General features: G+C 36.7%; 1 protein-coding gene across 6 annotated transcripts in view; it reads right to left on the minus strand.

Annotated features, from left to right (window-relative positions):
* Window positions 1-24,891, minus strand: part of IDE (insulin degrading enzyme) — a 52,901-nt gene that overhangs the window by 27,902 nt on the left and 108 nt on the right. The window contains exons 2-12 of one of the 6 annotated variants that reach the window (XM_053984407.1): window positions 24,496-24,612; window positions 16,330-16,514; window positions 14,758-14,965; window positions 13,768-13,937; window positions 12,717-12,839; window positions 11,180-11,292; window positions 10,616-10,778; window positions 9,906-9,998; window positions 9,283-9,374; window positions 7,637-7,717; window positions 5,530-5,633 (exon numbers count right to left, since the gene is read on the minus strand). In XM_053984407.1, the coding sequence (XP_053840382.1) occupies window positions 5,530-5,633; window positions 7,637-7,717; window positions 9,283-9,374; window positions 9,906-9,998; window positions 10,616-10,778; window positions 11,180-11,292; window positions 12,717-12,839; window positions 13,768-13,937; window positions 14,758-14,965; window positions 16,330-16,489 (1,307 nt within the window). In that variant the 5' untranslated portion in view covers window positions 16,490-16,514; window positions 24,496-24,612. Of the gene's footprint in view, window positions 1-5,529; window positions 5,634-7,636; window positions 7,718-9,282; window positions 9,375-9,905; window positions 9,999-10,615; window positions 10,779-11,179; window positions 11,293-12,716; window positions 12,840-13,767; window positions 13,938-14,757; window positions 14,966-16,329; window positions 16,515-18,266; window positions 18,384-24,459; window positions 24,878-24,891 lie in introns of those variants that run through there. The other 5 variants (XM_053984402.1, XM_053984405.1, XM_053984404.1 and 2 more) reach the window with 5 other exon arrangements.

The raw sequence follows: 24,891 nt of genomic DNA on the forward strand, positions 1-24,891 counted from the left end.
GAGCAGCAAGATAAAGATATTTAATGCTGGAATATACTGTTAGAATATGTCTGTTATTCACCATTTTTCCTCCTCCTACCCTTCTCCAACATACTGACGCTCAAGCAGTAGTGACAATCCAAGCACTCAAACATTTCCTACAGGAGCATACTAAAATTCAAGAGCTAAAAATAATTGTCTACTCACTGTACAGAAAACAAAATTGTAGAAACCAACACCGTAATTCTTCAAGCAGTTCTACTTCAACAGATCCTCCTGCCTTCCCTTTATCCCAAATCACTATTGGAATGACTACTGACATTTTGAGTTGTCAGAAACATACCCACAACAACAGAAACAAATCAAAAGGCATTTTGTCTGCCCAAGAATTACAACTTAAGACCAACAGGAATGAAGACCAGGACACAAAAAGAGGGGAAGAGTAGCACAGCAGGTAGAAATACTATGCCATGCAGGTATTTCAATATATTGTAATCCATCTCTAAAGTCACCAATTATGTAACATTACTTTTGCTTTTCATTTCTCTGTTGTGCTGTATAGCATTATGTACATCCATATGTTGTAGGACAGTGCGTAAATGCACTGGGAAATCAAGACAGGCAATCAGGTAATCTACAATAGAACCTGTTTAAGTATATTCAGGCTTGAGGCATTAATGGATATGGAACACAACAAACTATAAATGTATTTACTTCTGTATATACATTCCTGTACATGCAAACTGTAGTACTCAATTTTGGAAACACTCACAGCTTCTAGAATGTGATACATATTTACTAAATACTATCCTGTTTTTCTCCCTCCTGAAATCGAAATTGAAGCTACAGGTGAGAAGTCCACAGCACAGTGTTACTTGGGAAGAGAATGTGTGCTGTAAAATGAACATCCACAAAACATTATCAATTATTATACTCCAGATTTACATACTGAAACTCAAGGTTCAAAATGTGGAAAAGTAATAGACTTAGAATACTTAGTCAGTATTTGTGACATTAGTAACAAATGTGTCAAAGCAAATCTATTCTTATGAAGGATTGATTTTTTTTTGAACCTAAACTTTGTCTTCCAAATTATGATACTGTCAAACAACGGAAGAAATTACTTTTCTCTCATTTAAATACATAACACAACATGACTGAGACAAAAATAACAAAAGCCTACATTTGTTCGTAAGTTCCCTCACAAGCATGAGTAAAACTGATGTGAGGCAACACATGCTACTCAAAGGCCCCCACATATAAATCCCCTCAGAAACCAGAGTAAGGGGAAACTACACACAGAGCTGCTGCTGGGCTGCAGCACTCTGATCACTGCAGAAGCACAAGTTATTTCTTAGGGTTCAGTACCACTAGGTTGCTACCAAGGATTTGTGGGGGGAAATAAGTGAACAAATTGTGATTTTCAAAATGGATGCTCAGATCCAATGCAATTAAAATCACACAGATACATTTCCAGCATGTTTTCAAGGTGAGCATCACCAACTGCACTGAGATAACTCTGCGGAGAGTCTGTGAAATTCAGTAGTTAGATATTTCTCTATCAACACTTCTGGCTTTCATTTTATTTTTCTTCCCTCTAGGACAGTACTAGTGCTGCACTTCTGCTATCAATAGAGGAAAAAAAAAACATTTACTATCCAAGGTAAAATGTTCTTCAGCTGCTTAATATGGTGAGTCACTATCTTCTTAAATTTTAATAAGAGCATTTATTCTGCAGATGTTGAAGGGAAAAAATGCCTTGGAAATGATAGGAAAATTTTTCAGCTAAGATGCCAAGACACATGCCAAGTTTATTCCCTTATCTTCACAGATGGCTGGTAAGACCCAATACAGTTGGGATAAGTAAAAATAATACTTACATTTTAAAGTTTCTCTCTTGGGGAAATTAAGGCACTAAATGCAACAAGTAATGTGTGGAGGTGGGAGGAAAATATGAACACTTTCTGTTACGGGTCAGTCAAATGGAAGCACATGCATACTTATATGGATACCATCTGTGAGTATGATTTTTTTTCATACTTTTTAAACTCAAGGTTTGTTAAGAAAATAATAGCTGAAAAGCTATACTTTTGAAAAAGACACTGAATGCAGTTACTACAATATAGCTATGCCAAGAGGCATATAGGTGAATGAAATAGAAATTATAAATAAAAAATATAGGTGAATGAAAAAGAAATTATAAATAAGACCACAATACAAAGAAAAAATTCAAATCAGTGCCAACTAAAGCACCTCAAGACAGAATGTATGCAAGACATAAAAAGAAAAAAAAATAAAAACAGGAAAACAATGCCAAACAACAGGCAAAGTTAGGATGTGGCACATAATAATTCTTTCATAAAAAGGGAGAAGAGAAAGGTAAACATGAGCATACATATCAGTAAATGGTAGATAACCAAACAATATAGATATTGAAAGCAGATGTGCACAAGTTTTCTATAAGCATATAAAATTGCCCAAAATAAACAAAAGCAGGGAGCAGGCTACTGAATTGGTAATTAATTGTATTCATATAGATACAGATGTAATTTTTTAAAAAGTGTATCACAAATGGACCCTTTTATTAACATCTGTAATCTCAACTCATTATTTTAAGAGAGCCCACTAAAAACAAAATCCACAGTGGCTTTTTTGAATCTTCCTCATTTACCATGTAATCACTTTTAGTAATGCTTAAGTAAATTTCCCCTTACCCAAAATAATGTATCTTGCCAGCAATTTAAAATAAAAGATACTATAAAATTATATTCCCTGTTATATTGTACTATACTTTGAAGGATCTTAGTTATATAAAATATTTTTTTTTAATTGCAGTGCATTTCATTCTACTTCTAATTTCACAGGGTAAGTGCTTAAAATATATCTAAAAGGAATATATATACAAGTTAGTATTTTCTTTCAGTCAAATGAAAGCAGGAAAGTCTAATTAGCTCAGAATATCTGATGCCCCAAATAAATTTAATTCCCACTGAAATTGACTTATACTTTTAAATCCAACAAAAATCAGCTTCCAGTATTATTACAGAAGCTACACAGAAGCATAACCATAACTTTTTAGCCTACACTGAAAAGAAATGTATCATCCAGGGCAGCAGGAAAAAGCAACATGACACTGGGAATCCTAAATCTGGGTTGATGGTTTTGCACTTCTTGAAAATACAAATAGTCTGAACATGGAGAGAACTAAGATGTGAATGTCCAGCTGTTGTGGCAAATACAAACCAACACAGCCTTAGCCCACACAGTTGCAGTAAAGCAACACAGCTACCATTACTCTGACCATACACCACTCAAGCTCAGAGCATGCCTGCTGCCACATCATTACAGACCTCCTGCAGGCCTCATTCCACCCATGTTAGAATTGCACTGCTCTGCTGAATTTGGCTGCTAGAACTGCACTGAATCAGACTCTAGTTTGTATGTATTTATATTTAAGCCTTAGTGGACAGCTGTCAGCATAGCTGTGGGCACTTAAACTTCAGAGAAGTAACCCACTTGTATTTATTATCTTGAAGCCCTACTAAAATCCCTGCAACAAAGACAAAACATAATATCTTTAACAGTTAACTGAAGAGGCCATAAAAACAGGTTTATTCCAGTTCTGAAAGTCCTTTTTTTATCCCAATATTTAGCACCTTTTTTATACAAAATTTTAAAATTACACTTTTCTTCATCTATTAAATGACATCTATTTCTTAAGTCAGGTAAAGTGAAGAGACAACATAGTAAGTCCTGAAGGAAGACTAAACATAACATACAGCACCAAAAAGCACCAGCTAGAAGAAAGGAAGGTAAGACACACAACATTTGAAGCCCACAATTACAGAGACCAATTCTGAAACACCCATCTCCATTATCTGAAGTATCAAACTATTATTAGTTGCTTAATATACTAAATATACTAAAGTTCATCTTCAGTTCATATTTTTTCTAGGTATGTTCCATCTTGAAAAAAAATCTAATTTTTATTTTAAATTAATCCACAATTACCAGGTGTGGAGAAAATGTCCATTTACCAGAAGTCACTTCATCAAGTGGGAGAAGACTGATGTAACCCTACAAAACTACTATAGGAAGATACAGATCATGCTAAGCTGTTATCTTCTTTGCTTACTAATGTTTCAAGCATGCTACACCTAAATTCTGCATCTTTTAAGAATTACTTTTTCCTTTCTAATTAGATTCTTGCTCATCTTGTGCTCTTCTTGTCCAAGCCCCCTTTATTTCAGCAATGGACAAAGAGGAATGCAGAACTGCAAAGTGCAGATATGGGCCTACATTACCTACAGCAAAAGAACATCGTGAAATAGATGTTTGCTGTGTCGGTGAAAAAACCATACCACATTCTTCTAAACACCATCACCACTATTCTTATGCTTCTGGCCATATTCCATTGACTTGAATTTTCTCCCTCTACTGGTATTCTCTACACTTTCCTTTCTCACACTAACAGCTTTTGAACTAGGTTCATTATGGCTGTCTTATGCTGAAGTACTGACAGCAGGAAAGAATGTCAGAAGAGTGGCACAGCCAGCAACAGGAGTAACACAGAAAAGTGGTGAGTGGTCTGTAGCATGCAACAGCATCTGACAAACTAAAGAATCTATCAATGTATGTACCTGTACTAATTTCCTCCAGCAATTTTTCAGTGTTTAAGTAAGAAGATGCTTTGGAAGTCCTCTGGGTAGTAACAAGGACCCAATTTACATTATGAATCAGATAATATTGACTATTTTCTTGCAATGTTAAGAGCTATGCTTCAAAGCTATGTGAAGCTATAATAAACATCAGATCTCATTAACACCTGCAGCTTCTTTACTAAATCAGCATCAGCTCAGGTTTACCTATTGCTTGTAAGCAATTCTAAAACCAATTAAAAGTTCACATTCATGTGGAATTTGGTTAAGCTTTCTACAGAGAAAAAGTAATTACATGTTCTCTATGTTAATTACTAAAAACAGTGCTTATATGTTAGACGTATCAAATTTTCAAGAACTTGGGTGGTAAAGTAAGATGAAAATACATTCAAAAGAGTGAAGTATTAAATACTTTGGAAAAGAGAACTGGAGATTTTCATTAAAGTATTGCTTGTTCAAAATATGATCTTTCGACATAGTCAAGCTTCAGCTGAAGTATCCCACACACATTACACACAGATGCACACCCACACACAAAGATACAGGCCCTTCTTTAAAGGGCATTAATTACTATGGCAACTACTGCTGCTGATACAGGCAACTCCATTTAGTCTATCATTACTTGCATGTCCCCAGAAACACCAGAACCCCATGACATTTGCAAATACAGTTCATAATTCAAGTTTATCTGACTTTATCCAATAATTATTTGAAATACATCAACCTTTGAAAATAAATTAACATATATCTAAGACCTTCTCATATAAAGAAACATAGTGAAGATTTTTCAATCACATTTACTTTGGAGCTGCAAGAGACACCTAAGATTTTGTGCTTCCATTAGTTCATCTGCCTTCTTATGATGTTTGTGTTAAAATACAGTTTAACTTACCGAACATTTTCTGGTCTCAATTTATCCAGTACCATCTCTATTAAATCAGGCCTGAATTCTTCAAGCAAATATTCAGCAGCCAATACTTCTTCTATGGGATAATACTAAAAAACAAAGCCGAGGAATATGTAGATGAATTTAACAAAACTAAGCATGAAAAAGCTATGGTTCAGTAGAGGAAACAAAAGCAAACACTTCTGGCCACTAAAGTTGTATTACCTTGTAATTTCAGATTAGGAATGTGTAAGATGTTTTAAAATCTCCCTCAAAACGAAACAAGAGGGAGTAGCATTCTAACTATGCAATCATATTTCTCAAGTATTAGGCAATTTTACATACTTTATATTTATTCTTCTCTCTTGGAATATTTAATGTCTCAATATAAAAGTCACCCACCTTTAAATGTTATTTTGACTAAAGTAAAAATAACATGGTAAATGCTGACCCCTGCAGGATACTTCTGAACATAAAAGAAAACCAAGTACTCACGACAGTGCATTTGGGGAAAACAGAACATAAATAAGCAAAATAAAACAAAGAAACAAAAAACCTAGGTTTTTTTAGGACTCTTGAACAGTTCAATTCTTATTTACAATAATTTAAAGCAAATTGTATTTCAATATCTAAAAGTGTAATAAAAATTTACACATTTAATTCTAACATTTTTTATTTAGGGTCAACCTGAAAATTTCTTAAGGTACATGGCAACTTAAGAAGAAAAAAAAAAGCTAAAACTCATCTGAAAATGATTAATGTGGTTGACAGGAAAACTTTCTCGATAAACACCTGTTTACCAAGGGAAAATTACCAGGTGACATAAATGCTGAGTTCTTGCACTTTGCCATACCAAAGTACTTTTTTCAACCAGAATTATTATAAAATGGCTTTCTGAATTATGTATTATACAAAAAATTACAGTGGAATGACTTCCAGAACTGAGAGTAACTCACAAAAAGGATTCTGGAAAAGAGAAAGGGTGGTGGGGGGTGGAGATCAAGGACAATGAACCAAACTTGTGTTATTAAAAATTCAAGTGTGAATGCTAAAGATTCAGAATGTGATGGTTATTTAACTACTAAAGCAGAACAAAAATTACCATTCACACTGCAAAGCAAAGCAAAGGAAAGACAGTTAAAAAAAAAATTGTCCCGATTCAATAGCCTGCTCTTTGGAACACTGCTGGCAACTTCCTGCCCTGACTTTTGGAGACAGCAATTGTAATCAGAAATAATCCAACAAATACTGAAAGACTGTTTCAGAAGTCAGAAGTTCATTTGTTAGAGATTTTAGGCATTGGACAGAATAAAAGCAAGAGACAGCATGCCATGCAGGAGCTCTTTAAATATCCATTTACATGTTTTCTGCCAAGTCTAATGCTTTTTAGCATACAGAAAGAAAATTTGAAAATCAAACATCATTATTTTAGACTTTACAGATTAAAGGTCTACAACCAATAACAGTAATTCCTGCAAAGAAACCAAAAATTTCTCTGAATAGATGCAGACATTAGCTATGCAATGAAGAATGGCTGCACTGTATAAAAGTTGTGTAATTTCACTAGACAAAAAAAAACTCAGCAAACGCCCCTAAATCTTCCATTAGCACAAAATGAGGGAATTTTGCAAGAAGAAAAGACCAAGTAAAAGCTACATGATTCTTTCAGTACCAATATGCAATCACATCTGTGAAGTCAAGCATTTGTAATTTGCAATCTTACTACAAACATTTCTGCTTAGTGCAGTATTTCAACACTGTGAACTAAGGAACACAGCGTTTATGATAAAATATTCTTTGTCTAATATTTCCCTAGAGAACACTTAGCTACCAGGCAAATGCAATGGCAAGGTACATATGTCTTTAGAAACACTGAAACAGATCAAATAGCACCGCCAGTTACTGTATAATCAGTTCTAGCAAGTACAGAAGTATAAAATGGTAGAGTGAACAGAATGTGACTTATTGACTGCCAAAACAAAGGCCTATATGCAGCATACAAGAAGTGCAAAGGACCTTCAGAGATGCCTGTATTTATTAAGTACATAATCAAACACACTGCTTGAATTATTATTAGAAAAAACAACAACCAAAAATGACCCCCTCCACTTACATGCAACATTCCTCCGAGCTTTGATGTGTAACCTCGTGGTCGCTCCTTATCTTTAAATCTGAATGCCACAGCATTTAGATCCTAGAAAACAATGTATGAATGATTAAAGATCATAAATTAAGATTAAGAATAATTACTGGCTACATAATTCCTTTTTATAATGAAAGAAAGTACTTTTGCTGTATCCATGCTATAGCAGACAAGTATCTAACATAGGTTTTCAGTAATATTCAAGTTGCATCAAACTCACAAGCAATTTGTGACAGTCTCATAATGTGAAGTGTTACCCAAGTCCTTTTCATACTAAGAGATCTGCTTCATCTCTCATATATTTAAATTTCCTGAAAATGTGAAAACACACCAACTCTGATCCAACCAGTACACAGTGTTCCAGTGCAGTGTTTGTCATATATTAACGAACTGAAGCCTCTCTCTCTTCCTTTTCTCTTCCTTTTGTTCAGTCAGCCAAGAGTATGTTTAGAGACAGAAAAAGTGTGGGGTTTTTTGCTGTCTCAGCCACAGAAATAGAACACATAATTCTTAGGATACAATGGCAAGGGTGAATTAAAGAGATCTAAGACTTTAAAGCCAGTGAAAAGGACAGGCCATCCTTCCATGAAAGCATGCAGAGAGACTGATTAACTCAACAATTCAGCTGAAAGTAAACTCAAAGGTTCTTTTCAACTAGCTTGCCAGCTCTCTGACTCACCCCACAGTCTCAGGAGTTCTGGGACTGAGAGAAGAGGAGGAAGGAAAAGGCACAGGGATGAAACAGAAGGATAGAACTACCTTTTCCAAACCTTGTATCTGCTTACTCTGTCAGTGAAACAAATCCATTGGGACTTTTAGCAGAGGATAACAAGACATGTTATCCAAGTGTATGAAACAAAGCTAACCCAGCTGCAGAATTTCTATTTTCATAGAGTCTCAACAGTTTGGATCAAACAAAGCTGAGATGGGAAAAGAAATCCTTACCCAAGCATAGCTACTGAACCAATGAGACTATAAATATATAAATAAAACTGGGTTTGTTTCACACTGACACTGAGAAGAGCAGTGCTGTCTAATAGGACGCTACATTTTTGCTCTGTGCATACAGAACTATCCAGACTTGTAAGAAGCATGAACAGTTCAGCAAGGATTGATGTGTACTGCCAAAGTACTTTATGAAAAGCCTTTAGTTGACTTTTCAAAAAGATGAGGGGAACAAACAGCAGATTCAATGTCCTATTGCCTTTACAATCTCAATTATACAATTTGACACATGAAAGAAGGGAGGGGTGGAATAGCAGCCATTTCAACTTCCAGTTGCATGCTACTCCTCACAGTAAATTTTCCCCCCTTTCTCCAGTGAAGACTTTGCAAAGTTATGTAAAATCCTTGTGGACAGAGCAAGACCTTCCTCCTCCACCTCCATTATGCCATCGTAACTCCCAGCTCTATAAGAGCATTCCACACCTATGTTAAGACAACATATTCTGAATGTACTTGTCATGTGTGTCATGCTGCATCTTAAAAATTAATAAACTTAATTACCATGTGATTATTAAATGCTAGTTACAAAGTCAAATAATCTAATAATAAAGAAGGTTTGTAAAAAGATAACCACCACATATGGTACACATGGTACAGCCCCAATTACTTACCTTGCACTCTTGGAAAACCCATTCTTGAGGTCCTTCTGTCCGTAGTTTTTGAATATATTGAAACATGTGCAAAATAATATCTTCAACATGCACTGAAAAGAAAAAAATACTTAATAATTCACTCAGTTCTGCACAGAGAAGAAATTTAATGAACACAAATATGGTTTTATTTTTAATTACACTTTGATACCTCAAGATCTTTAAGTACATCTGCAATCCCACCAACAAAGTTAAACTTCCTTTCTCAGACATGAATTTAAGGTGCTTATGTCCCCAGCTAATTCCAAGAACTGCACTGAACATGTCTTTATGTGAAATATTGATTTACAATATAATTTAACTCAGGTCTAAATAGTATGAATAAGTAGCACACAAAGATATTAAAAGTTTTTATTTTAAAGAAGTTTATTTAAAGTATTTAATTAAATATTATAAGCTTAAATAAGTTGATTTCTTATGTTAGGTGAAGTGTGTTAGCATACTTAGAGGAACTAAAAACAGAATAATAACAAGTTAATTAAAATAAACTGGCTTTCAAGCTGTAACAACAAGTAGTCCCTTCAGATACAACACTAAACCATTACATCAGCAATAACATGGAATACAGACAGTGCTTCACTTACAAAGTCCTTCTTCTGTCAAGTCCACATTAATGATGAAAAACATGAAACCTCTAGCACCTTCCTTCTGGCCTCCAACAAGAGTATTTACCCACCCTATGTCATTAAAAAGAAACTATATTACATAAACAAATCTGTAACAGTTTATGCAACTTTTTGCATGCTTCAGCAACATTAAAACCCATTTTTATTCATTTACATGTTTTCCTTTACTTCATTAATCCCTACAGCAACAGTGCAAGTTAAACATAACCCAAGTCAGCTCCATCTGATTTTGTACTCAGAGTGATACAACAAACTCAGGATCATTTGATTACTGGATAATTTACTTCTGTTTGGAACAGAATGACATAAAGTAAAATAGTAAAAGATATACCATTATAATCTTCCAGACATTAAGGGACCTGACAGTAACCTCAAAGTTAGTGACAGAATAGAGACAAGATCATTATGCTGGAGTTCAAAAAACTCTCTAAACAAGGCACATAAAGGGAAGTCAAAGAAATAATAGCCTCAGCAGCCTGAGTGACTGTTATCTATTTATTCCTACCTGCTGCAGAAACAAAAATAAAGCACAAAATGACTTAAGAGTTCCAATTACTCACATAGATAAGGCTTTAACATAGAGAGGTCTATTTTAAGTGAGACATAGTTAAACTTTAAAAAACTGTGTGATCAAATATTTTTCAATTCTCTACTCTTGAAGGACTTACCTTTGGCTTTAAGCTCTGACAAAAGACTCCCCGGGCCTTCATGCCCAATCAGATGGCCAAGGTAATGGCCAGGGTTTGATTTATAGTACTTCTGAAGGTCTGGTATAGGAAATGTGACATAAAGATTTCTAATGTCCTTAATGGGTACCACTTTATAAAGTTGCTGAGGAGAGAAACAAACAAGGAGACCCATAAACACAGGGAAACTCATTTACTGTATTCATCTCAGGAGCATGCATCATGCTCCCTTCACACACACACATACATATTATAAACACATCTCCCAAATCTGAAAAGTATCTAAAACTTAGGGCAGCACTTCAGCTATTCATTACAAAAACAAAGAAAATTAATTATCTCACACTTGCTTACAACTGCAACCTTTACTATAAACTACACAAAACTATACTCAACATGGAAAAGTGGGGGGGAAATCAATAAAGAAATATGGAATTTAACAGGGACACTGATAAAAGAGTAGTGAAGTGCACAATGTATTACTCAGACATAAAAAATAACATTTAAAATATATCCTTTGGATGGAAGACGTATCTCTATACGTACCCGGAGATGCTCTTCTTGGAAAGGATGTTCAGGAAACTCTGGTATAGGGACATTTTTATTCTCTACTTCTGAAAATAACTTTACCACTAAGCAAGTCAGCTCATCCAAGGATTCTGGAATAAAGAAACATTAGGAAAACCACAGTTATTATATAAGGATTCCAACAAACTTTTTTTTAAATATTGTTTGGGAGAGTCATGAATTATACAGAAAAGTAGTGTTAATGGTGTTATGATTTTTAATTTCAGAAAGAAAACAAATATTCATCTTTAAATTTTGAACTGTAACATGCTAGAAGCACCATGCTTATTAAAGGAAGGCTTCAATCATGAATAAAATAAATCCTGTAACTGAAAATGTATCTTTACAGTTTGCTATTTTGCTATTTTACATATTAAACAAAAGCTAGAACTGAAAGCTACACCAGATATTGAACACCTACAAAAAAAATCAGTCCACAAAAGTTTAAGGGACATGGAATTACACTTGCAAATTTTCTAGAGTGAAAGTAGCTTTGCCAAAACTTGAAGTTTCTTTAGCCTCAGCTCATGTCCAGTACTTCCAAGTACACTATGAGCCAGGTCTGTCCTTAGGACCCAAAACACACACACCTATCACCTTTTTAAGCACTTCTCATTTTCCACCCATTCTAATTTCAGTCTGTAAGTGCAGTACTTTGCAAGAATGAGAGAAGACCTTTTGCAGAAAGAATACAATGATGTGCATTAACTCACCTAAACTGACCTAGACCATTTCTGTTGAAATTTTGCCTTCAAAATTGCTTTCTGCCTCAAGAAATGCATTTTGGAGCACTTCCCACAGTGAGCATAAGATAAAAAATATTCTTCTCGCAATTTTTTAGTGGAAGACTTCCAAGGGTGGGCATTGGAAGAAACAAAACATCAATTGCTTGGACATCTCAAAGTATAACCTTAATCCTTGAACGATTTCTAAAGGCAGTTACCTTGTTATCCAAACAATCCCAGTTAGACTGAGAAAGTAGAATCTTTCCTGCCCAATATATGCATGCTCCTACACTACACTACCAGAACTGTGCCGGGGAAAAAAACTAACAAACAATGTAAATGAAGAGGGTGCACTATATATGAAAATTTTGTGAACTGCATGTTATTCTATTAAAAACCACCAATTTTTATGCATATCAGCAAAATAAACATTCATTTAATCTTGCAGGGACAGTTTTCTTTAGTACAGATTTACAATTGCCAATGTGATCCTTACTGAAAAAGTTTCCATGCAAAATTCCTCAGTGAACTTGCTCTTGATCAGATAAAAAGCTCACTTTCTTCCATTCGTACTCACCATCAAAGCATTACTGTGAAACACCAAACAAATACTGTCTGCCAGCGCATTTTCAAAAAGCAAACAGTGTGTTGAAAACTGTGTTTGTTACTAAGCTTTTGGCAAACCTATGTAAAATATCATCTCAGCTGCAGAAGGTTCTAAGCAGTTGGAACCCCCATTTTTTTTTCAAGTATATATGTAAAGTCTTACTCAACCAAGAGAACAAACTCACCTCTTCCTAAGACACAAATAGCCATTAAATTTGATGAATAATAAGTAGAATGGAACTTCAGTAGCTCTTGCCTTACATCTATTCCTTCTTGGGTTGGTCTAGTTTCCAGAGTGAATTTGTTCCCTGTAACAAAAACAATTAAGAATATGTGACATTTAACAATATTTAATGTTATGAACTTACAAATCAAAAATAAATATATAATCAGTCTGCTTGCCTTTGGATAGATATTAATTTTTAAAATAATCAATATGCATAATAAGAAAACTGGCTCAATACTGTCTTGTTTTTAAATATTTTGCCTATATTCCTCACCATATGCAGACAAATGGTGAAGTTCTAGACACCCTACTCTGTTTACTCCCACAGCATCAATGCATAAGATAAAATAAAATAACATTGTTAATGCTTCAGTCAGTAACTGTGCTGTTACAGTACTGGAGGACATTAGGAAGCAACAGTCAGAAGACAGACACCTTGCAGCTGTAGGAAAATGGACAATAGCCAGTGCAGAAGTGCCTGGAAAATTACTTGACACTGAGGGTAATGATGGAGAAGAATCACCATCACAAGCATTAATTCAGGGAGATCAGTGAAGGATATTTTGGGAAAAATGCACACCCTTAAAAAGAAAATGGCAAGATGCATTTGTCCATCCTTTCTGTGGACAGACAAGGAATATAGAAGATTTGCTGACCAAACTGGGTGCACAGCAATGAGGAGTAACCTGAAGCATCAAATGGAGTAATTCCCATACTGTGCTAGATTAACAACATCTCATCTGATGAAAGGGAAACACTCTCTGCAGTAATTATCAGAATCATAAAGGTTGATTCATCATTGTACTCAAAGTCTTGGATCACTCTTTTTCCTATGCTATTGTCTAGCTCTGTTTGGTCTATGATGTGAAAAATGCCATAAAGCACCATAATAAACATGTATGGAGAGGATAAATAAGAGAATTGTTACAGTCTGTCTTAGCAATTTTATATAAACAATACTACTATGTATGTTACACAGAATGCCACTGGATAATTCTATTCCAACAAACCTGTTCCAAATTTACTGAAGGGATGGTTGGGATTTCCAGTAGCCTTCTCCAATTGAAACAACCTCCAGGCATCATTCATCAGATTCTTCTCATGCTCAGAATCAACAGCATTCACTTCCCTATCTTTGCAACTTTCGTCAAACAGGGGGCACAGGAAAAACTGGGCAAATCTAAAGAGAAAAAATTTGGTTCAAGTCACGAGTACTGTACATAAATTGTAACAGAAAAGTCTACAGCTTGGTTCCTCCTGCGAACAGCTGAATACATTGTTTTTTAATGCAGAACTTACAAATTCTTTAACAGTTGTGACACTGATTTAGTACCCTTATTTCTCAATTTCTTTGTTTATAAATGCAGACAGCAACATGTTCATCATGTAAGGTAGTACAAGAATCAATGGCCTTACATCACAATTCCCACAGTGAAAATTTCTCCTATTCTGAGGTTTAGCTGCAAGAGGCTCTTAATTTCACCCATCAAGTAAGTTTTCTCAGACATCCAGGGAAAAGCCAAAGACAAAACTCACTCTACCCCACTGACTACATACCTTTCAATTTCTGTCCCCTCCTACAAAACACTGAGATTTCAGCAAGTTCCCTCTACTAAGAGCATCCTTAAATATTTCTAGACTTTACCCTTATTTTGCCATCAACAAGGATCCCATGGGAAACACAGAATTTGATTGCACCATCCCAGTATTTGCACAATGTGTAAATTCATGATCATACTCTGTGCCCTGCATTTCCAAAATTATTCAGTGTAAATACAGTATTTAAATTTCAAAAATTCTGCCTCGAAGAACTCTCCTAGATGAAAAAAATCTGAGTAAGATTTTCAAACTGAAAAATATCTGGTTATAAATTTTAACAAAAGATGGTCTTTACCTTTTTTTTAATATCATAATGATAGAACTATCAAAAAACTTTTACACTAATAAATTCAAGTAGAACCTCTGTAACAAAAAAATTAAATACTAAAAAATATGTTTACCTGTCCAGAGCACCTTCTAGATGTTCATGTGACACATCAAAGTAATAGTTGGTATGTTCACCACTGGTGAAAGCATTTGAGCTCCCAGCATGCTCACTTAGGAATTGGCTGTACTCATTCTCTTTTGGATATTTCTTGGTTCCCAGGAACAACATATGCTCACAAAAATGACTAAGCCCAGCAATGTTGGGGGGATCAGACAAGGATCCTGCAAGAGAAAAAAATTCATGTAGCCATTCATAAAAAGTAATATTAAAACATTAAGTCTTTTAAAGTACTCTATATTATAGTATGTTACTTCAGGCAATTATATCAATTCTGTGGCTGTAAGAAGACACTTGTACAACTACAGTCAACTAAAATTAATCTTAAAAAAAATATTTTAAAATTTAGAATTAGTAACTGAACCGGTTAGTGTCTCAAATTGCCTCTCCAGATCAGCTTGCACTTCCTTATAGAGATGATTTTCAATTGAAGTCCATGACTCATAATCTGTAAAGACCTGGCAAATCACACTGTTCTGAAATCGATACTTTGACTTAAATAAATGTATTGTGTTAAGAGGCAGCAATTGCCAACCATAATTAAAGAGGTATTTATCCTGTGGTTTATAGGAGGAGTGATAACCTGTAATTGCCTGAACACATGCAGCTATGGATGACCAGCTAGTAGGCGTGAAGACAAACAGATTAAAAGACAACAATGATATGGAAGAATGGAAAACGGAAAGGCAGAAGTTTGAGAGCAGCAGTCCCACCCCCAAGTGTGCAGCAATGTGCAGTGGGAGAGTGGAGATGAAGGCAACAGATCCATCTCCTCCAGCACATGTGCAGGAACTGGATGCTGCAGTTGGCTATCATTGTCACAGGACCTAAACAAAACCACATTTGGGATGAACTAGATAATGATCTGGGACAGCCATCCTCATAACAAAAAAGGCCAGAAGTTTTACAGAGCAGCAAGAGCTCCCAACTACAGACATGGCAAGAGGGTGTTTAGGTTATGCACACATTACATCTTACTTTCCAATCCACTGAAGAACTACACAAGCTTGAGCTATACCTCAGATATAAGAAAAGGCTTCCAGTATTCCAAAAAGTCAAAGTAATTGCCTTCCCTTTCTATTTCCCATATTTCTGTTTGCACACATAAGCACCACTGAAGTTAGGAGTGCCTCTCCAACTTCTCTAGCACTACAGCATTTCTCACCTCTACACATCAACAACTTAGCATAAAAAAAAAGTCTGACATGACAGATGGAGCTGTCTGAAATAACTGCACTTGCACCCACCCCTTTTCTGCTTACAAAAGATCTTTCATAACATAAAACTTAATGGTTAAAAGCAGTCTTTCAACTGACTGAGCTACACTAGAGTAAACACAGAGTACAGTAAGAGCATTTAACTCTAATAATTTTGAACTTGATGTGTCAAAGAATTAAATAAACTATAAATTACAATAAAAAGCTAGGCTGCCAACTGCATACCACTCCTGTCAGTTTGTCTGCATCAAGATACCAGAACTTGAAGCATTTTTATTAATGACATTATTAACAAAATATGAATTGAATACCTATGTGGACATCAAGTGCTGCTGAGGACTTATCTGTGGTGGGGTCACTAATGAGAAGAGCTTTAATGCCATTTGCCAATTCCAGTCCACGATATTCCCGTTTATCCTCAGGTGATTTAATAATTTCATTTGTTATTCTCTTAATAGCTGGATTGTTCATTTTGTTGGTTGACTCCTTCTGAAACCTTAAAGAAAAAAAGAAAAAAATTCTTATTATTTTCACATAAGCCTTGCTAATTTTTTAATATTATATTAGACAATACAGGGCAATACCATCAGCTAGAAGTTCTATTACGTGCAAAATTCATTGAACTTGCCTAAAATTCAGATCCTGAAAGATACTGCTGCTAAAACAAAAAAGAAACCTTGAAGACCATGAAACAAAATAAAGACATAGATCACTTAATTGAATGCTTCAAGTATCACATTAACTGTAATTGAAACAACCCAAACTTAATAAATTTCAACCCCTTATTAGACTATGATAAAAATTAAATCAAATTAAGCATATACTGCTAGCTCAAGGATACTTTCACACTTCAGGAAAGCATTTCATGTATCTGAATTGTTGATTATATTACGAGTGTTGTAACTCTGATTGTCAAATAAACAAAATTGTACTAACACTGGATTTGTACACTCCAGCAAGCAACAGTAACACTGTTTACAATACAGCCATAAAAATACAAAGACTGCAGAATTGCCATGATAAATAGGAATAGATTGTCTCACCTATTTAAACTTCTACCATTAGTTTAACAGATGTTAGAAGATACCCTTCTTTAAAGGCATAATTCTGAAATGCTAAGAAACTAAGTGTGACTGATTCAGAAACTGAATGTCTCCAAGCAAAATCTATAAACAATACCAAGTAACTTTTAAAAATGTGCAGTTCAATGCATTTTAGAAGGAAACATATAAACTAGTAAAACATGATTCTCTTACTATTAAATACTTTAAAAAACACAATTGCAGTCAAATGTAATCACTAAACAGTAGCTGAAATGCTGAATTTAAATTTAAATGTGTACACTCTCATGTCATTTATCCAGTAGTTTAATCCTTTGCTCAGGCTAATCCTGCTTGGAATGTCTATAGGCCTTCTGCCACTGAAAAATTGCATATACCATTGAAATACAAAGATTATTCCAAGTACCACATCTCTATTTCTCTGCATCAACAGCATTGATACAAGCCATGCTAACAATTAAAAGATGCCTCCATGTTCAGAGTTTTAAGAAATACTCTACTAAACTTAAGCTACTGTGTAAAATTTTTGAAGTGAGTGTAGATACTTTTCATATATGAAAATCAGTAACTAAACTGCTCCTAATTGTTTTTCACTTGCATACAGGTTAGATTGACAGATCTAAGTATGCAGGAGAACAAGGACGTCCCTTAAGCTCCTGATTCCATATCTGCCAATGAACACCTATACCTTGGTGTTCAGCTAGAATATTCTAGCTCAATAAGATACTAGTTGCCTGTCAGAAGACACATACATACTATAAACTCTTCAAGTTGTCGTTTTTTTTTAAATGTTCTACAATTTTCTTATCATCTGATATCTCCTTCTTATTTCTATACCACATCACTAAGGCACAGAACTTTACTGTTTGTTCAGATGACTCATCTTTCCAATATGATTCATCAAACTACACAGCTGTGAAACTGTATGAGATTTCAACTGGTGTCTTGTGAAGCTGTACACCTCCACTTCACTTTATTATGATTCCCTACTTCTGCCTCCTTCATAGGCTACTTTCAGCTTGGTAATGAAATTCCAGTACAGGAAAAACCTACAATTTTCAAAAGAACAACATCGGTAATTAAGCCTTCAAACCAACGACTGAAATTTGTTTCTCCACCTTCACTGTTACTTCAGTGGGCATTGTGAATACAACATTCTCTAACTTCAAATGGATTTGCATGATTACCTACGATTATTTTGCTGCGAAGTGAATCATAGTACCAGACAACTCAAATAAAAGCAAGGGCTGATCAACTATGCAATACTTCTGGAAGGCAAATACGTCAAGAGGACAAGATCAACACCTTCCTGCTTACGTACTGTTCCTCCTGCTGATATGTTACTACAATACAAAAGTGAGAAGAAAAAATTTCACTTTAGAGAGAACTTTTATATCATTACATTTTCTTAAGGAGTAAACTGTAAGACCCAATAACCCAGTACTAAACATTCCCTCCTCATATGACTGTTTTCTTATGCAGCTTTTAAGTAAGTGCAATTGCGTTATAAAATACCACACTCCATTATTTCACACCAGAATCCTAAAACTCTATAAAGTGATTACTTTTGGACAATATAACTGCTTTTAACCACAGGCAAAAAAAAAAAAAAAAAAAGTAAGAAAAGTAAGAAAACCAGAAATCCTGTACTTATTGAGAAGTAGCTTAATTTCTATGGCTATGTTCAGAAGCTGTCCTAAAGTCCATGTGCTATAGCTACTTGCTGTACTGTCACTACAGCGAGCACTGGATGCTGCTGGCAGTAGCAAAACAATTCTTCCACAAAGGAGGGGCTATGTTTATTGCAGAGATAATAGCCTAACAAAAACATTAAAAGAAATATTGCCTTACTACTTTCACAAAGCAGAAGCAACAGAGAAAGATCCGATAAAGCCAAAACAGCAGAAACAATACGAAGCATTACTGTGGCAGTAGAAATTCTTCCACTGGCTCAAAAATTACAGGTGGAAAGATTACAAAAGTAGAAAGAAAAAAAAAGAATAGGGATGTCTGAGCTGAGAACAGTGTCCCTATTCAAGGCATAGGAAATATTCTTCCTCCTCATCAAAACTACTTCACTTTTACAAGAAAAGTATCAATTAAAACCAACACTAAATTTTCAATTACAGCACTTATAGTGAAATTATATTCTATTCTTTGAGGTTCCATTTTTGTAATAATTTCTAGGCAGGCAGTCCCTTGGAAGCAGCAAGGCTCTCTGGGGGATGCCAGGTTTCACCTGCAAACAGAGTATTACAGAATGGGATTAAGTGATATATGTTTCTGCTTCACTATTTTAATCTCTCCGAGTTATTTTAGCAAAGTTACTTTAATTAAAAATTAGCCTGTGTAGTCAAATCCAAGTCCAATGTTTGAACAATTAAAGGACCATATTTGAAAACCAATTAACAGAAACTCCTGAGGGTTGCTTCAATGCAAGAATGTGACTAGCTAATAAAAATATGACCCCCAAGGCATAAACTACAAAGTGCTTCTCAAGTTGTTTTTTTTTTTTTTTTTTTTTTGTCATGACAGCATGCACATGCTGAAGTAAAGTGCTAGGTACACAGGTCTGCTCCAGATGAAAGCCAAGTTACCATCTCAGCAGATTTTGATGCTTGCTTTCTATCAGCTGCCTTAAAATTCACACTTGCTTGAAGTTTTTATGCAACTAATTGCTTAGCATTTACCAGAGTGAAGTGAAACCTTCACTGAGTGTGAACCTCTGTTCTGTCCTGCAAGGGAGTTACCATTGGTAACACGTTCTCTGTGCTGTTTACTAATCCATCTTGGTTTACATGAAGACTTCTCCAGCTGCCAATGCATGGAGTGAAAGAAGTGCTGAGTGCTTTGGCAGGAGGCCTGGTGCTGCAGAACTACCAGCCAGAGTTTCCTCACCTCTGACAAGGATGACAGCACCATACTGAGCACTCTGGAGGAGTCCAGGAACTTCTTCAGTCGCAAGCTCACGGCCTTGCAACAGCCAAGTAAATCTGCTTTCTTGCACAGGTCTGCACCTCTCCTCTTAGTCTCTTGCACCTTCTTCTGATCATGACAGCAGTAGAATTATGTTACCAGTAAAATAGTCAAGAATCTACCTACTCTCTTAACATTTCCATTCACCTGTATGTTACAATAAATTTTTTTTAGACTAAACTGTAGGCAGGAAAGTTAAATCAATTCAGGTTGAACATTACCAAAAGGGATTCTTCAGGAGACTATCTATACTCTTTCAGGTTAAATGTTGATCAATCGTTCTTTTAGACTCTTAGAGATTAAAATACCTCATGATTCAACATCCATAAAGCATCATTCTTGTGTGAATTTGCTTGCCATGAACCTAGAGAATGTATGATATCCCAACACATTCCTGATACTGATCTAAATAATTCTGATTGCATGCACAGGCAGACAGACTGTGTAAGTAGATAAACTGCTCAAAACGCTAACATGTTTTATCACTTTTAAACTCATCAGGAATTCAGCATACTACTTCATACACAAAAGGTCCAACTACAAAGCCCCACAATGATTTAATCAGCGTTCCCAAGTTATTAAGAACAACTAATCATGCCAAATCAGGCAAGACTGAAGATGATGAATATTTATAAGGTTTTGTTATGTAGTTCATTTTGAAGAATTTCTAAAGTCTCACTACAATTAAAGCACTTTCAGAACCTCAGTCTGCAGCTTTTTGCCAAGTCTGTAATTGACTCAGAAAATTCCCTCCTAATGATGGTGGCCAGGGCAGATGCCTGCCATGCTCTTTGTTTCCCAGAGTCCAGGTCTACAACTTCTAGATCACAGCAATAAAACTTGGTCTGCCACAGGCTGCACTGCCAACGTGACAGCAGAAACACTGGTGTGTAACACCCGTGTACAGGAATTACCAGTAGCATTAATGAGACCACACCACGTGTGACCTTGGCAAAAACAAGGGCCCTGGTAGTTTCACATGTGAGATCAGGCCCCAGCTGAGCAACTGGCCTGATAATTACAATGACATGCTGGCCAAACAAGATGGGATATACAATCAGACACCATAAAGCTAGTTTACTGCCCTAAATCTACAGTCCTTAACTTGACTGCTCCACAGTTGCCAAAGCACTGCGTAAAAAAAGTCAAACAAAAAGGCAGGACTTTATATACAATTTGATGTTACATAGAGCAATAAAGGATAACAAGTTTTTTTTAATCTCTAAATTACCTGAGCTTACTTTTCCTATGTCCTCAAAAATTGCCCCAAACAATTCATCCAAACCTCCAAAGTAAACAATCTCTAACCACATTCACCAGAAATAGAACAATTAATCTTTCCCTAACAGTTTTCTGCTTCAATAGTTTACAAAATTCCAAAAGTGTTTTAAGTGTTTGATTATTTGGAAGACGTGGGGGGCAAGGGGGTAAGTAAAATTATCTGGTTTTAATCTTTAGATGTCATTAAAATATAGTACCATTAAAATTTTCAAAGATCTGGCATAGTAATTAGGCTTACATCAGTATTTTCAAATTGCATGTTAAGAACATGACTGATCAGACTAGTTTCTGTGCTACGTGACCAACTGCTTCAAAGCATATTTTACAGATTTTCCTAAAAAATGTACTCATTAATTCAATCAATTGCTTTATTCATTGAATACTTGCAGACCAGAGGTTCTCATTCTCTCTTCCTCCCCATAACATTTTTCTTCCATCACCTTACAGTTGCAGGGCTTGCCTCACAACCCCAGGGATGTGTTGGTGTCTAGCACGTGGCCCTGCACACACAGCAGGAAATGTTAAAGTGGATGCTACAGGAGAGATCTCTGTGCTTTATTCTAACTGTGTTCTGATGTGTATTTCATAGATTTTATGTTCAAGTAGCACATCAGATTGCCCAAAACTCTCTGTAAAGCCAACTCACTTAATGCTTTATGCTTCCATCTGTCCTATACCCTCAAAAAGAAAAACTTGGGAGGTTTGAATTAAAAACAAAATCAAACAAAAAACAAGATGAGACTAAAACTTCAGTTATACTGCATAACAACAAGAAATTCACAGAAAGATGAGAGAACTGGTAAGAAAATCTGATCTAGCAACCAAACCAGAGAGAATTCAGAATTCTGAATCATTAAAAGCATTGTAACCCCACATTAAAAGCAACTGTTTATCTAACACTAGAGCTTTGACATGAGCAACAAACCCATAACAATGAGCAGTTTACAAGAGTCAGCGGTGTGTTTCAACAAATGAAGTCCTGGCTGTTCACCTATTCTGTCGTTTAGTTTTTACAATTTTGGACATTTCTAGTTCTACTGTTAAAATGATAAATAAACTCTGAGCTCTACAGCATTCTTTTCCATATCAATTGTTCAGGCAAGCTATAGTTCTTACTCACTCCAAAAACAAGCTGCAGAAGGTAATATTTTAATAGAAAGCTGTAGTGAAGCAACTTTAAAATAGGATCCATCAAAAATCATATTATATACATACAGTACTATCTGGTAAGAACATTTTAGCAATTTACAGGCATCATAAAAGGTGAAAGCAAAGATACTCACTGACGGACCATGCATATACAAATACACAACCAGACACTAAACCGATTAAAGCAATTTCTCTAGATTTTTATTACGAACTTTTTGGTTTCTATGCTGTTAGAAGATTGGACACCAAAGTTACTACAAAAGCATCAAATACAAAAGAATTAATATATTAGAAATATCAATCCCACATGCCACTTCTCAAGCGATCTAACTGTATTTTTAGTAAATTACTTCTACAAAAACCAGCAGTGACCCTTACAGCTAGGAGCCTAATACCTTCCAGTACAGTGAAATACCAGAGGTAATGAACTTCTTGTCCCTTCCCTCTTTCTTCTGGATCTAACAAGGGGAGGGGAGTGCTTCTGCATTCATGTGCAAAATAAGTTATATACTTGAAACTTCAATCAATTCCAAAAGGTGCTATTTCATCCAAGGGATTAGACCACAGCCTTACACTGACTGAAGACAAAAAGCAGAAAGCAAGAAAAAAAAGCAGGCAAACACAGAAATAAGAATCCTTCTAAGGACTTCCCAAATAGAATAGATCATTTTAATGCTGTACATCAGATGAAAAGGAGGTAAGTTGTAACTGAGAAATTATCTCCTATTTGATGTAGAGATGAAGGTTAAAAGTGTTACAAAAAGAAAAAGTTCAAGCATGAACAAAACACAAAGATGGAAACAGGGAACATGTAACTGAAAAAAAAGATTCTTAAATTTTCACATCTCAAAAAAATTATTGCATGAAAGAACTACGCCTGCTCTCATTTCATTATCATTTATGTAAATCCTAATTCACAATTAAAATTAAATGGATGATTAAATCATGGTTGTAGGCAGTATGAAAACATAACAGGCCTACTCACATACATAAAGTTAAGTCCAAATACTGCATATATTCACATGCATAAAGAGGAGTAATCTAGCAAGACAAACTACAGCCTGAGAAAGCATTGGCTCCGAATATACACTGTGGATTACCTTTACAATTCCGAAGCATAAATAGCAATAATGAACAGTAGCAGCGCATCTGAATTTTGACACACGAGCACCGACAGTATGAGTCATCATAACTCACTTTTTTCCCCGGAAAGATGCTACTTTTGACGTCTCTAATTCATGCAGTATTAAAAATAGGTTTGGCTACTAAGGTAACAGATACAGTGTTAATTAAAGAAAAAAAAAAAAACAACCTGGCCTTTGTCCCTGACGCTAGCTCCCTTCCCGGACAAACTTTGCCGAGTTGTTATGCAGTTTAAATTGCCCCTACAAGTGAGCTGTGCCCAGCCTCCCGCCCGCCCCTCCCTGCATCGAGGTCAGTCGCGCTCTCTCCACCGGAGCTGGTGACACTGGTAGCACACACACGCAATAACAAGCCCCGCACAATGCCACTGCCAGATAACTCGTCAAGAGGCCGCTCCCATCAAGTTTGGGTAACTGAGAGCAGTGTAGCAGTCTCTTCTTAAAGACTTTAAACTTTTTTTTTCTTTTCTTCATAATTATGCCTTAGGAAGACATGGCAAGTTAAGTAACACGACAATTCACGGAGGTTTTTTGAGAGGGAAGGAGAACAAAGCAAGCCCCCGGGCAACAAAAGCCACACGGCTGATGACCAAGCCTGCTTTGCCAAAGGAGGTGCAGCTGCAAACACCGGAGCACGTCAGTCCGGGCTCTCCCGGGCAGCAGGGCAGGACACAAGGCAGGGCTCAGGCCTCCTCGGCACACACGGCCCCGCCGCACAACGATCTCGCCCACCGCCTCCCCGGAAGGCTCCGGCGCCAGCCCCGCTCGGCGGCCCGAGCTCCCCCGGCACCCCGCCGCACTCGGGGCAGGGCGGGCGCTCCCCTGGACTCACAAGGTGCCCCCGCCCGGCCGCGCCGCCGCCTCTTACACAACACCGCGGGGGCTCTCCGGCTTCACGGCCCCGGTCACACGGCCCCGGGACCCGCGGCCCTGTCCCGGCCCTCGTCGCACCCGCACCGTACCCGAGAGAGCTCCGCCGCCAGCCCTGAGGGAAAGAGAGCGAGAGCGAGGAGGCCCGGGGGCGCGTCCAGCCCGGCAGAGCCCGGCTCAGCACAGGGAACAGCCGCTGCCGCATATCCCTGGCGGCCCCGCCGCCAGCACCGGCCTTTCCCCGCCGCCGCCGCCCGGCCCGGCTCCGCTGGCCTCAGCACGCGCCGCTCCCCGGCGCCATGTTCTCCGCCCGCCTCCCTTCGCCGCCCGGCCAATCCCTCCCGGCGCCCGCGGGGTCCCGTCCGCCCTCCGCGCCCGAGCCTGGCGGGACCCG

Source organism: Vidua macroura, chromosome 8 (genome assembly GCF_024509145.1).
Source record: "Vidua macroura isolate BioBank_ID:100142 chromosome 8, ASM2450914v1, whole genome shotgun sequence".
NCBI lineage: Eukaryota > Metazoa > Chordata > Aves > Passeriformes > Viduidae > Vidua > Vidua macroura.